The sequence below is a fragment of the Triticum dicoccoides genome, chromosome 3B (assembly GCF_002162155.2).
Source record: "Triticum dicoccoides isolate Atlit2015 ecotype Zavitan chromosome 3B, WEW_v2.0, whole genome shotgun sequence".
Classification (NCBI taxonomy): domain Eukaryota; kingdom Viridiplantae; phylum Streptophyta; class Magnoliopsida; order Poales; family Poaceae; genus Triticum; species Triticum dicoccoides.
In genome coordinates, this window is record NC_041385.1 from 442,923,724 (window position 1) to 442,936,837 (window position 13,114).

The following is a 13,114-nucleotide window of genomic DNA, read 5'->3' on the forward strand; positions in this document are numbered from 1 at the left end:
ACCTTTTAACTAAAGTTGACTCATCTCCAGTCCCATCTTTATCAAGATTTATATTAGAAAACAAAGATTCATTAGGAGTCACATCAATCGCTTTAAGATCTTCATCATTATTTTCAGAAAAATCTAGTTTAGCGTCCATCCTATTTACCAAAGTGGGTTGTTTAACAAAAATTTGGCATAATAAATTTTCAAGGTGAGCAAACTGGGATTTAAGACCATAAAATTCTTTAGACATATCATCGAGCTCTTTATTCATATACTCCATCAAAGGTTTTTGCTCCTTAAGTTCGTTCCTGAAGAAACTATTATGCTCAAATTGCATGGACATGAAACTCCTAGCATTATTTTCAGTTTCTTCCAACTTCCTATAGTAAGGATCAAAGTTCTTGAGTTGAGCCATAAAGGCAAGCAAACAAGTTAACACTCAAGCAAACAAAAAGAAAAACGAAAAGACGAACGAAAGAAGGGTGAATAAAGAGGCAAATCTCTTTGTATTTTTTTGAAGACATTTTAGAAGTGGGGGAGAGGAAAACGAGAGGCAAATGACAAATAATGTAATGTAAGAGATGAGAGTTTATGATGGGCACTTGGTAGGCTTGATGTAGATCTCCCCGGCAACGGCGTCAGAAATTCTTCCTGCTACTTCTTGAGCTTGCGTTGGTTTTTCCCTTGAAGAGGAAAGGGTGATGCAGCAAAGTAGAGATAAGTATTTCTCTCAGTTAAGAACCAAGGTATCAATCCAGTAGGAGAAACATGCAAGTCCCCAATATATGCACCTACACAAACAATCAAACACTTGCACCCAACATAAAAAAGGGGTTGTCAATCCCTTCACGGTCACTTGCAAAGGTAAGATTTGATAGAGATAGATATAAAAGATTACTAAAATGTAAAAGTAAATAAATTGCAACAAGGTGTTTTTGGTATTTTTGGTTTATAGATCTAAAAATATATAATGGAAAATAGACCCGGGGGCCATAGGTTTCACTAGAGGCTTCTCTCTTAAAGGCAAATAATACGGTGGGTGAACAAATTACTGTCGAGCAATTGATAGAAAAGCGCAAGGTTATGACGATATCCAAGGCAATGATTATGAATATAGACATCACATCTGTGTCAAGTAGATCGACTCCTGCCTGCATCTACTACTATTACTCCACACATCGACCACTATCCAACATGCATCTAGAGTATTAAGTTCATAAAGAATGGAGTAACGCCTTGAGTAAGATGACATGATGTAGAGGGGTAAACTCAAGCAATATGATGAAAACCCCATCTTTTTACCCTTGATGGCAACAATTCAATACGTGTCTTGCTACCCCTACTTTGTCACTAGGTGAAATCACGCAAGATTGAACCCAAAACTAAGCACCTCTCCCATTGCAAGAAGAACCAATCTAGTTGGCCAAACCAAACCAATAATTCAAGGAGAAATACAAGGATATCAAATCATGCACATAAGAATTCAGATACAATTCAAATAATATTCATAGATAAACTGGTCATAAATTCATAATTCATCGGATTGCGACAAACACACCGCAAAAGAAGATTACATCGGATAGATCTTCAAGAACATCGAGGAGAACATGGTGTTGAGAATCAAAGAGAGAGAAGAAGCCATCTAGCTACTAGCTATGGCCCGTAGGTTTGTGGTAAACTACTCACGCTTCATCGGTGGTCTAAGGATATCAGGGTCCTCCTAATCATCCAACCACACAAACTGATTCACACATACAAAAAAGGGTTCGAGGAGTGTAGATGCTCCAGAAGAGCAAGCATAATAAGATGGCCTAAGCGGGCTATAAAGATTTAAGTAATATACTTTTGCAGGGTTGGAAAATGAGAAAATGAGAGAGAAGAAAAGCAGGTTGTAGATTAACCGCCATCTGCAACACTGTTCACAGAAACATTTTTGAGAATGTAAGGTGGGCCATAATAGTTCATATTTATAGCTAACTATTATACGTGCTGACAATAAGATCGGCTGTAGATGACATGACAACAACATATACTATTAACCATGCTCAAAGCGCGCTATCAGCTCGCTGCTGCTGAACTTTCTGAGGCTGCACATAATAGGTAGTATCATGCATATGATACTAGTATATCATATTACCTCCATAATACATAATATCATACATTAGTGTTATATAAATGATCTTATTTTATTGTCATGCGTGATGCATAGTAGCATATGATACGTTATTTATGCCTAACAGTAAAGGATTAGTGCTTCTGCTCGTTCGTTCTAAATTTACCCCTAAAGTTGGCACAAATTACCTACTCTGCCACCCGTAAGTCAGAAAATTTCCTTCACAAAGACGCCTTTGGTTGGTTCATTTAGGTGGAATCCCATTAGATATCACAAGTTGGCAGGCACCGCGCAGGGTAGAGCTTCTCTCTTCCACCCGATAGACCTAGGTTCGGTCCCACCTTTCTCCGCTTTATCCTCCCTTTTCTCTTTTATAAATCGTGAACACCAGAGAGCCGACGCGCCTATTGGGCTGGCCCATGAGCGGAGCTGGACTCTGTTTCTTATTTGCTATTTATTTTTTCTTTCCTTATTTGAAATAATCTGGGATTTCCATAATTATCCAAGTTTCAAACAAAATGCGAATTTACGAAAAATGTTCTAGAAATTATAAAAAAATTGTGGACTAAAAGAATGTTCATGATTTTGAAAAACTATTCGCGTATTCAAAAAATGTTTATGAATTTGAACCAAATGTTCGTGAATTCAAAGAAATCATGATCTTTTTAAATGTTTAGAAAATCAAAAAATGATCATGAATTACAAAAGAATTTCATTGATTCAAAAAATGTTCATGCATTTCCGAAAAATGTTCACTGATTCCAAAAAGTTCCATCGATTCAAAGAAATGGTCGATTCATACTTTATTTTATCAATTCAAAAATGTTTGCCGAGTCAAAAAATGGTCGTCAATTCAAAAAATGTTTGTCGATTCAAAAATTGTTCATGAATTTGCAGGCCAATACAAAAAATGTTCATGATTTATAAAATGTTCATGAATTTGTAGAAAATGTTCGTGAATTTGAAAAATGTACTTTGTTATTTTCATCATAGTGTAATATTTGTTGGGCATGACCGAGGTGTAACGACAGAAAAGGCGCAAATAGTTACCGGCAACTAGATAGATATTTATTTTGTCTAATATAAATTGGAGACACGTACCGGCAAGTAGACAGATATTTATTTTGTCTAATATAAATTGGAAACACCTTGAGTGTATTTAAAAATTCATCCCATATTTATTTAGTTGTGCAACACCATTGGCTCCTAGGAGCATGTGCTCCCGGATGAACAGTACATTCGTAGGAATGTAAATTGTTTTTCAAAGAATTCCGATCTTTTGTAGATGCTCGTGTTAGTATCGCAAGTATGTTTGACAAACTTCATGCGAAATGGAGCAGCAATGTTTCGTCGGTGAAAAATAAATAAACTTGAAGTGACATTTGGTCTTTAATTAGTCTTTTTTTCACAAGCCAAAATGCTTAACATTTTTGCCTCAAAATTTGCAGGTAGCATTTTTATGTGACTAAGATCACATAAATTTTTTGTGTTGATTTTTTTGACATTTGAAAAAGATATTTTTGGGCCCGGGAGCCAAATTAAATTTTTCCATTTATCATGTTGTTTGTCATGTAGTACAGTGAAATATTTCAAGAGATTTATTGATGTCGTCGGGTGTTTGCACGAGGGATGCCTTTCTTTTTTCCGTTACAACGCACGGGTATGTTTGCTAGCCCTGATAAAATGCTTGATCCTTTTTTTCTTCATTTAATTCTATATATACCATCTAGGAGTAATTAATATTGTCTAGTGACACACATAATAACAATACTCCCGGTACATGCATGGCTTTACGCCGGCCGGATTCGACTCGATTTCGTAGTACGGACGTTCGACTACAGAAGGACCCGCGGGCGACGTGCATGGACTCTCGTGTCCAATCCCGCCCCGGCGCCCCTACCGGCCGCACGCGAGCAACCACCCGGGCCAACGAGACGAACGCACCGCACCACACCACACCAAACCCCCTCCAAATCCAAAGCCGAACGAAACAAAACTGAACCATTTTCTCCACGCACGAACTCGTCGTCGCCGCCGCCTCCACTCCTCCCATCCTGTTTCCCCACCACACCAAAAACCCTAGCCGCCCGGGGCCAGGGTCCACTCTCTTCCCTCCCCTTCCCCGCCGCCACGACGGCCGCCTAGATCCCCTGGATCTCGCGCGCCCTAGGGTTCCGGCTTCCCTCGCATCCTCGCCGCCGCCCCGAGCGCGGTGCGATTCGAGGCGGGGTTCTGGCTGGCCCCACCATGCCCCGGAGCTCGCGCCACAGGTCGTCGCACCGGTCGCACAGGCGGGGCGGCTCGGCGGAGCGGTCGGAGTCTGAGGGCGAGGATGCTGGCGCCCCTGGCCCGCGGGAGGAGGCCCCGCCCGTGGCTAGGGTTCCGCGAGATCCCGAGCCAGAGAGGCGCAGATCGTCATCGGCCAAGGAGCTGGTGAGCTCGGGGAACGGCTACTCGGAGCACGGGAAGAAGAGGAAGGATAGGGTTGAGGAGACGGTGGTGGATGTGGTCAGCGACAGGTGGAACAGCGGCGTGTGTGAGGATCACTTGGTCGAGAAGAGGTCTAAGAGTGAGGTGTTTGGGCCCGTCGATGTGGAGAAGCTGGCGGAGAAGCCCAAGGCTTCAGGGGATGAGCCCAAGAGGTCAAGCAGACGGACGGCGGGATCGGATGAGAGGGTTGAGGAGGTTGTGTCCAAGAGTGATTCCGGGAAGCGGCGGTCGGAGAAGGAGAAGGAGAAGGACCCAGGGAGGAGGGAGAGTAGTGGGCAGCATAAGGATGACAGAGATAGGGATAGGGAGAGAGATAGAGAAAAGGAGAGGGAAAGGGAGAAAGAATGGGAGAGACTGAAGGAGAGAGAGAGGGAAAGGGGCCGGGACAGAGAGAGGGAGAAGGAGAAGGAAAGAGAACGGGAGAAGGAGAAGGAGAGAGAACGGGAGAGGGAGCGGGATAAAGAGCGTGACAGGGAACGAGAGCGGGAGCGTGACAGGGAACGGGAGCGTGAGAGGCAAAAGGATAGGGAGAGGGACAAGAAAGACTACGATTCCAAGCATGAGAAGTATGAAGATGGCAGTGCCAGGAAGAATGGCTCGAAGACTAGTAGAGGGGAGGATGAGGGTTACTCATACAAGAGACACGTAGAGATCAATGGTAAGGTAACCCTTGTTTGAAGTGTTCCTGACAATGCTGATAATATTCCAGCTACCTGTGCTACTGTTTATTTATGCATGCTTTAATTTGCATAACACAGTACTTAATTTGATACTCTGACTGCATTTGGACTTGTGCTGCTTTCCTCCACCACCATTTTAATCATATAACGAATATTAGTGGCCCCATAAGATGAGAAGTGTTGAACTTTACTGTTTCGTCTCTACTTGGTTGCAAAGAGTCCATTTTTCATTTAGTCTTTGTTTTTTCTTGTGCTTTGATTCCATACATCGTACCTATTTGGTTAACCAAACTGCTGAAAAAAACCCTGTCCTACCATAGAAATTTAATAACGTTATTATCATTGGATATTAGCATTGGAGAGCTGATTTGAGATTTCCTTAGCATACTGATAATCTTATTATATTCATATGATTAAACTTTGCCTTGCTCATATGCTGATCTTCTGGAACTTATGCGAGTAGCTTTTATATTTTTTCTGTAACCATATTTTTCTACATCTGGTCTAGCATTTTTGGAACGGGTGTGAAGTTGTGAACAAATTACCAATCTAGTTAATTTACTTGTTCTGTTTGTTCCTTCCTGCCCGCCTCTACATGTTTTTTATTGTTTCATAATATTCTTCCTTATGCCGGTTTCTAAAGTGCACATTTTTGAAGCAGATACTCCAGCTAAAGAGAGACACAGTAACCCCGATAGGGATAGGGATAGGGAGACTGATAAACACAGCCGACGAAAAGACGACTCGGAAGACAAAGATAAGTGGCCAATTGACAATAGAGACAGTGATGACAGGAAGACTCTGTCCAGGTATGATCATGGGAAGGTTAGGAGCTCTAAGGAACAAAGGTTTGATGATGAGAAGTATAAACAGAAGTACAAGGATGATTATGAAAGGGATAAGAGACAGCAAGATGACAAGTGTTTGGATGAGCGCATGATCCGAGATCATGGAAGTGACAGGGTTGATTACAAGAGCACAAAAGATGGGCACCGAATTTCAGAGGGCCATTACAGAAAAGATATAGTTCAAGACGGTGATCGTTATGATGAGTATGGCAGTAGGTACAAGGAAAATAGAGGTAGAAAAAGACTTCCTGAGGAAAATGATGACCATTATGATCTGAAAACTCCAAGCGCACGGGAGCAACGTGGAAATTTGGAAAAATCTTCAGGCAGTGGGCGACTCGATTCTCTGATTGAGAGAGCAAGGTCTGAACATAGACATCAAGAAAATGTTGATTCTAGTCCGAGTAAAGTCCATGCAAGAACTTCGCCTGGCTCAAATCCTCATCATGAAAAAGATCAAAGCTGGTAACATTTCTTCTTTATCATTCGTCATACGAAAAGTCTGTAGTAGATTAGAAGACTTCAGCTTTGTACTGTATGTCTGTATCTTCTCTTGTTGTTGGAGATATCATGCTCCACTTTAGCATCATAACTAATCTAAATAGCAAGATGATATGTCTTTGTCATGTATAATTATAGATATCATTTAAATTTAACCATGCAAATTTTGGCATGCTTATTGATGTCATATATAGGTGTATTGAGTAAGTGTATATTACTCAATCGAGGGCTGTAAGGTTTCTACATGGATTTGGTTGCTGATTAGCAGCATTAGCTACTTGGAATCTCAGAGTGAGATAATCCCTATAACTGTGTGTTAGGTAAATATTGGTCATGAATGTGCAGATAGGAGTATGACTAAAAGTGTTTATTGCGGTTATTGATGGTGAGAAATGGATAAATGCAAACAGAAGAACTTGCATGGAGTAGAATTTATCATTTTGTGTATTTCAGAGAAAAAGCATATTGTAGTTTTGACTGTTTGTATATGTGTTGCACATTTGCCTATCAGAAGGTAAATACTCCCTCCGTCCGGAAATACTTGTCATCAAAATGGATAAAAGGGGATGTATCTAGGTGTATTTTAGTTCTAGATACAACTCTTTTTATCCATTTTGATGACAAGTATTTTCGGACGGAGGGAGTACTTGTAGGAATCCTTGTACTGTGAACTCTAGTTTTTTTTTCTGGTTGATAAATAGTCTTAGATATTCATCACTAATAAAACAATCTGATGCAGTTCATGATGCCTACATTTCTCTTTGATGTTTGCTTCTTCTAAAGTTTAACTGACCAATCAATTATCTGCAGGCATGGATCTAAACTGGCAGATAATACAAAGAGAGAGATACAATATGATGAAAGAAGTATTCGACCAAGGACATCCTCAGGGAGAGAACGGACACCTGCTTCTAGACTGCGTGACAGGGATACTGACAATTGGTCTTCGGAAAGGCTCAAACAGAAGGATGATCTCCAGTCACGTGACATACCATTGGAAATTTCTACATCGTCACAATATGATCGAACACCAAGGAAAGATATGCATCCTTCACCAAAACAGCTATCTGATAAATCCCCATCTTCAAACGACCAAAGGTTTTCAGGTAGGCTTAGCGGTGGCCGTAGTCTTGATAACAAAGGGGAAAGGAGCAACCTGACTAAATATAGAGATCGGGATGGTGATTTATCCTTAGAACGGTCACTTCATCAAGATCGAACACCATCTAAAATTCCATACAGAGAATCAACACCCTCTGCATCATCCATAAGCAGAGGTGGGCATTTTTCAGGCACTTCTCCAAATCGTCTACTGCTGCCACCTGCGAGGCACAGAGATGATTCTTCCTTCTTGGGTTCACATGATGATGACCGTAGACCGCAAAGTGGAGATAGGAGGTTCCATGGCCATCAGAAGAGGAATGATATGAATTCTGGACGCGGCCATGGGCATGCCTGGAATAATGCACCGAGCTGGCCATCTCAAGTTGCAAATGGTTTTGTCCCCATGCAGCATGGTGCTCCTGGATTTCACCCACCTGTACATCAGTTTCACCCCCCACCTATGTTTAACCTTAGGCCCCAAATGAAGTTGAGCCAAACTGGAGTTTCATATCCTATGCATGACACCGTTGACAGGTTTTCGCCCCACATTCGCCCATTTGGGTGGCCTAATCCGCTCGATGAATCATGCCCCCCTCACCTACAAGTTTGGAATGGGGGCACTGGTGTATTTGGTGGTGAACCTTATATGTATGGCAGGCAAGAATGGGATCAGAACAAGCTGCATGTCGGCAGCAGAGGGTGGGAGGCAACTGGTGATGCATTGAAGGGACAAAATGAATTGGCTGACACTGAATTTCCTGTTGCTAAAAAGGAGCTTGACTCTTTAGCAACCCCTGTTTCAGAGTCTTCAGGTGGACAATGCAATCTTAATCCTTTTGAGCAGAAAGAAGCAAACCATTTGGTTTCAGAAAAACGTGAAGCAAAGGTTGATGTCACAAGTGCTGTAAAAAGTTCTGATGCTCCCAGGGGAACAACACTCATGGCCTCCATGTTGTCAAGCAACGGTACTGCAGTATTTTCTAGAAACTATTTATCGAGAGTTAGTGTGTCGCATGATCTTGTTGAGTCGGAGTTGTACAAAAGGTGCACATCTCTGCTGGGAGGCTTGGGCATAGCAAATGGTGGCCCTGATGTTGTTTGGAATGGCTCTATTCAGGTATTACAGTGCCTATTTTGATGTATCTGTTTCCTCTAATATGGTTTTCCTATTTTCTCACTATGGCTTTTTTTTCTCTCAGAAGAATGGAAATGCTGGAAAGATAAGTAGAGAACAGGGAAGCCCCAATCTGTTGGGTTTATTTTATGTGAAGAACAACGATGCAACTTTTCAGGCAAGTTAATCCAATCTACTCTTGAAGATTATCCAATTCTGATTTTGAATCCAGTAATTCATTTGTATGTTACTTGTATATACCAGTCTTTAACTATCAATTTTTTGATATGGGTGTTAACATTTTTTTTTACCATAACAGAGAGCTATGGCCCTTCACAAGAATCAGACAGAGAGAGCTGTGGCTCCTACCCAAGCGCAAACTGATGGGAAAATGGACTCAAAACAAGAGAATAAGGAGGACACAGAAATGCTTGACCGTACTCCACTGAAGGAATTGACGGTGAGTAACCCTGTCTTGCACCACCGTACTGGCATTTTTGAAGGGCCACCTGCAACTACAGAATCTGGTGATGTGGATTCACCTCCAGCAATCACAGACTCTGGTGATGTGAATGCTCCTCGAGCAATCACAGAATCTGGCGATGTGGATGCACCTCCAGTAATCACTGAATCTGGTGACACGGAGATGGTGGCACCTCCTGGAACCGCAGGTCCTGATGAAGATATGGAGGTGGCTGCCTCTCCATCAATCACAGAACCTGATAAAAACATGGAGGATGTGTCACCACCTGCAGTTGCCGTACCCGTGGATGGCCCAGCAGATGATGCAACAGGAATAATCATAGAACATATTGATGGCTCGCAGGAGGTTCCTTCAGCAAATGAAGAGCCAGGTGATACTGTAGAGGTTGTGCCTCCAGCGTTCACAGAACAATCTGGCCAAGTCAAGGATGATCCTCCTTCTGTGGCTACTCCTAACAGTGGAGAGGCTGACTCCATGCATGCAGCAGTTGAAAAAGATATGGATGAGGTTACTGATGACAGCCCTGGGGATGGTGAAGTGAATGCATCTAACTTTGTTTCGGAGTTGGATGTTGTTGCAAGTGGCGCTCAGGATTGTGAAGGTGTGTTGGTGGAGGGTAGGGTAAATTTAAGTCGGATACCTAATTCTCCAGAAAGTACACATTGAAACACCTTTTATTTCATTTTTAATTCCTTATTCTCCGAGGGGTTTGTGCCTTCCGCCTGGAGTTATTTTGAGTTGCGTCGGTTTTTATACACCACCCATTATTTTTTCCGTCTAGTGCAGTGTTTGCCGGTGGGCTGGTGTGAGCTTAACGGGCCTGTGGGGGATCCAGGAGCTGCTGGTGGGGCATTTGTCGCGTTCTTGCGCTACAGTTGTCCTCTCAGCATTGTTCCACGTCTTTCCGCGTGCACGTACTACTAACCTTAGGCATGCGCTTTCAATTTCATCATGGGGAAATTTAAAATTACTGCCAGTTCCGCTACGTTGCGTGTCAATATTTTGTTTGTAGGCTAGTATAGTCTACACATTGCAACGCTTAGCCTGAAATAAAGTTTACTTTTTTTATACTTGCACCCTTAGCTTCATGATGCAAGTAGTTTTACAGTTTGTGCCTCAAAAACATTTTTTAGTTGGACTATATTATACTCCCTCTGTCCGGAAATACTTGTCATCAAAATGAATAAAGAGAGATGTATCTAGAACGGAAATATGTCTAGATACATCCCTTTTAATCCATTTTGATGACAAGTATTTTCGGACGTAGGAAGTTGATTACGTGGACAATATAACAACAGTATTACTCCCTTCATTCCTAAATATTAGTCTTTTTAGATATTTCAATATAGACTATGTATGGAGTAAATGAGTGAATCTACACTTTGAAGTGTGTCTATATACATCCATTTGTAGTCGGTGAAATCTCTAGAAGGACTTGTATTTCGAAACTGAGGGAGTACTACATTTATCAAACTTGATGTCACTAAACGGAAGAAAACGTAGGAAGAATTTCTACCTTCCTACAAGTCTTAGGTATATTTTGTACTTTGCCGCAATTTTTAGGCTGGGTATTTGGGTACAGCTGATTCACATGCAATTTAGTCTTTTTTTTTTGTCAAACTGGACTCCTATGTCCTTGGGGCTCGATCCATTAATATAAATTATTCAGTTAACAAGTGAAAAAACAGAAATAGTGGCACAACGACCGCACCACAGCCCACAGGGCACCCCGTATACCCACAGAGAAACACTGTCGGGGTTAGGCTTGTACTCCGTCCAAGCGTTTAGATTACTAAAATAATGTTTGTACTTTTTTCATAAAGAAATATAAGAGTGTTTAAATCGTTAAAGTAGTGTTTTAAATGTTTTTATATTTCTTTACAGAGAGTACAACTAATAGTGTTCGTATTTTCTTCATAAAAAAATATAAGAGCGTTTAGATCGTTAAAGTAGTGTTCTAAACGCTTTTATATTTCTTTACAAAGAGTACAGTGCAAAGTGCTTAGGGAGATGTTTCGTACAATAAATCAAGTACTTTTTTAGCACTAGCATGAGTGCTTGTAAATAAACACTGATGCTTAAAGAACTGGTTTATTCTCTAGTCACTTCATCTAAGTACCTTGCATTATAGAAGCCCTTACTACCGTCACTTATCGTGAGCGTGCGACAAACACATGAGATCCCTCACGGCCCAGCTTACTATTCTGTCAAACCCTTTAAAAAGAAAACTATTCTGTCAAATACGTCGAGGACTGGGCATATCTGACTTTATTCGTAAGCTTCGAGCGAGAGATAAACACTTTGCATCGACAAAAGTATGACATTCCACCACAAGGCATTGTTTTTTTTAACAAGGGGAGGCACCAAAGGCAATTTACATGAAGGATTCAAAAATCCTTTACATTTAGATTGCTTAGATTTAAGACCGCTGGACATTGAACATCTCTGTACATTGAGCTACTACATCTCACTATTGTACTCACACTCCGATTAATCCACTTGTCTAAAAATCTCGTAAACTTTGAATTTGAATTTGAATTTGAATTGAAGAATTTGATTATGCAATATTCGATTAGAGTGGATTCACAATAATTGAAAATATATTATGATATGAGTTTTTTTATTTCATAATCATTTCTAGTTTTATTTTAAAAAAAGATAAAGAACCTATATTATAATATGGGTTATGTGATTAATCATTTGCTATGTCACTATCTATACGTGTTTATTAAATGTATAAAGTATGACACCCCTCTTTCTTTAGTTTAGAGTTGAGTCTCTGCACCTATCCTTTTCCTTTGTATTTTGGTTAGAGAGCCCCTTTGTTTTCTCAAAACACGTATTTGGCTCACTATTGCCCTTTTTAAATTCCAGGGTTTCTTTGAATTTTGATCAAGCCTATAAACATTGGATGCACAAGTTTGCGCTTCACTATTAAGGTTTCTAGGGATATGAAGCACCTGAGTATGAACTCGAGAAGTTGTACCAAAGAAACTTGCTAGTTGACCTCTAATTTCCCAATGCCTTGGGAAGAGAAGAGATCCCTTGTATTTGCAGCCTGGGCAAGGGTGATGCTGTCTCTGAAGAAAGTGATGGTCAAGCTTTGAATCTGGGAAACCACCTACAAACGGGAGTGCCATCGCCTCAGCTTGCAAAGGAGAAGATATTTTGCTCCCAGTAACCCAAATGGGGATGCATACTTTGACTCCTGCATTTTCAAACAGTATACAAACTCCTACACCTGTTGTGTTGGCACCTACTGAAGCTATGCTTGCATTGTTTGTCCATGCAACATCCAAAAAACCTTGCAACATATTGTTTGCATTTCCCCTGCATTCTTGAATTGTTGCAAATTTGCTTTGGGATCTCAGTTGTGCTGATTAAGGCAATTGTATTGTTGTATTTGCTCTTCTTGGTAGGCCAACTCTTGATTCTTTAAAATGGCTTGCATTATTTGATGGATCCGGAAGGGAATAGTGTTTTTCCTACCAAAGAGGGTATCATTCCTGGCTTTCCAGATACACCACAAAAATGTCATGGTATTAATGAGCGGAGCATGTGGGTGATTTGAATTAAGAAGAGCCTGATAATATTCTTGATGTTAGCAAGGGTATGAGAAAAGGTTTCAGAATTGATATACCACAGTTCACAGATCAAAGCGATCTTGGCAAAAGGACTTGTAAAGAACAGGTGCATATCATCTTCTGGCTGGTCACATCTAATGCATACCTTTTTAACATGCCCGGTCACATCTAATGCATTGTTTTTGAATATGAATGTTGCTTTTCTCAAAGA

At 40.9% G+C, this 13,114-nt stretch overlaps 1 protein-coding gene across 3 annotated transcripts; it reads left to right on the forward strand.

Moving 5' to 3' along the window:
- The first annotated feature begins 4,066 nt into the window (after positions 1–4,066).
- On the forward strand, positions 4,067–12,721 carry LOC119276429 (zinc finger CCCH domain-containing protein 13-like). Of its 3 annotated transcripts, none has more exons than XM_037557480.1 (6): positions 4,067–5,246; positions 5,930–6,581; positions 7,428–8,838; positions 8,921–9,013; positions 9,155–9,295; positions 12,194–12,721. In XM_037557480.1, the coding sequence occupies exons 1-6, from the start codon at positions 4,346–4,348 to the stop codon at positions 12,209–12,211; spliced, it is 3,216 nt and encodes a 1,071-aa protein (XP_037413377.1). In that variant the 5' UTR covers positions 4,067–4,345; the 3' UTR covers positions 12,212–12,721. The 3 variants fall into 3 exon arrangements, with proteins under 3 accessions (XP_037413377.1, XP_037413376.1, XP_037413375.1); XM_037557479.1 differs by having other exon boundaries at positions 4,068–5,246; positions 9,155–9,920; XM_037557478.1 differs by lacking the exon at positions 12,194–12,721 and having other exon boundaries at positions 4,068–5,246; positions 9,155–10,099.
- Positions 12,722–13,114: the final 393 nt, after the last annotated feature.

What these genes read in the sequence shown, in the direction of transcription:
- LOC119276429 (XM_037557478.1), top strand. Translation starts at nt 4,346, where the DNA reads ATGCCCCGGAGCTCGCGCCACAGGTCGTCGCACCGGTCGCACAGGCGG. An exon ending in CATGAAAAAGATCAAAGCTG is followed by an intron (nt 6,582 to 7,427) that starts GTAACATTTCTT and finishes AATTATCTGCAG; the next exon opens with GCATGGATCTAAACTGGCAG. An exon ending in TTTGGAATGGCTCTATTCAG is followed by an intron (nt 8,839 to 8,920) that starts GTATTACAGTGC and finishes TTTTTCTCTCAG; the next exon opens with AAGAATGGAAATGCTGGAAA.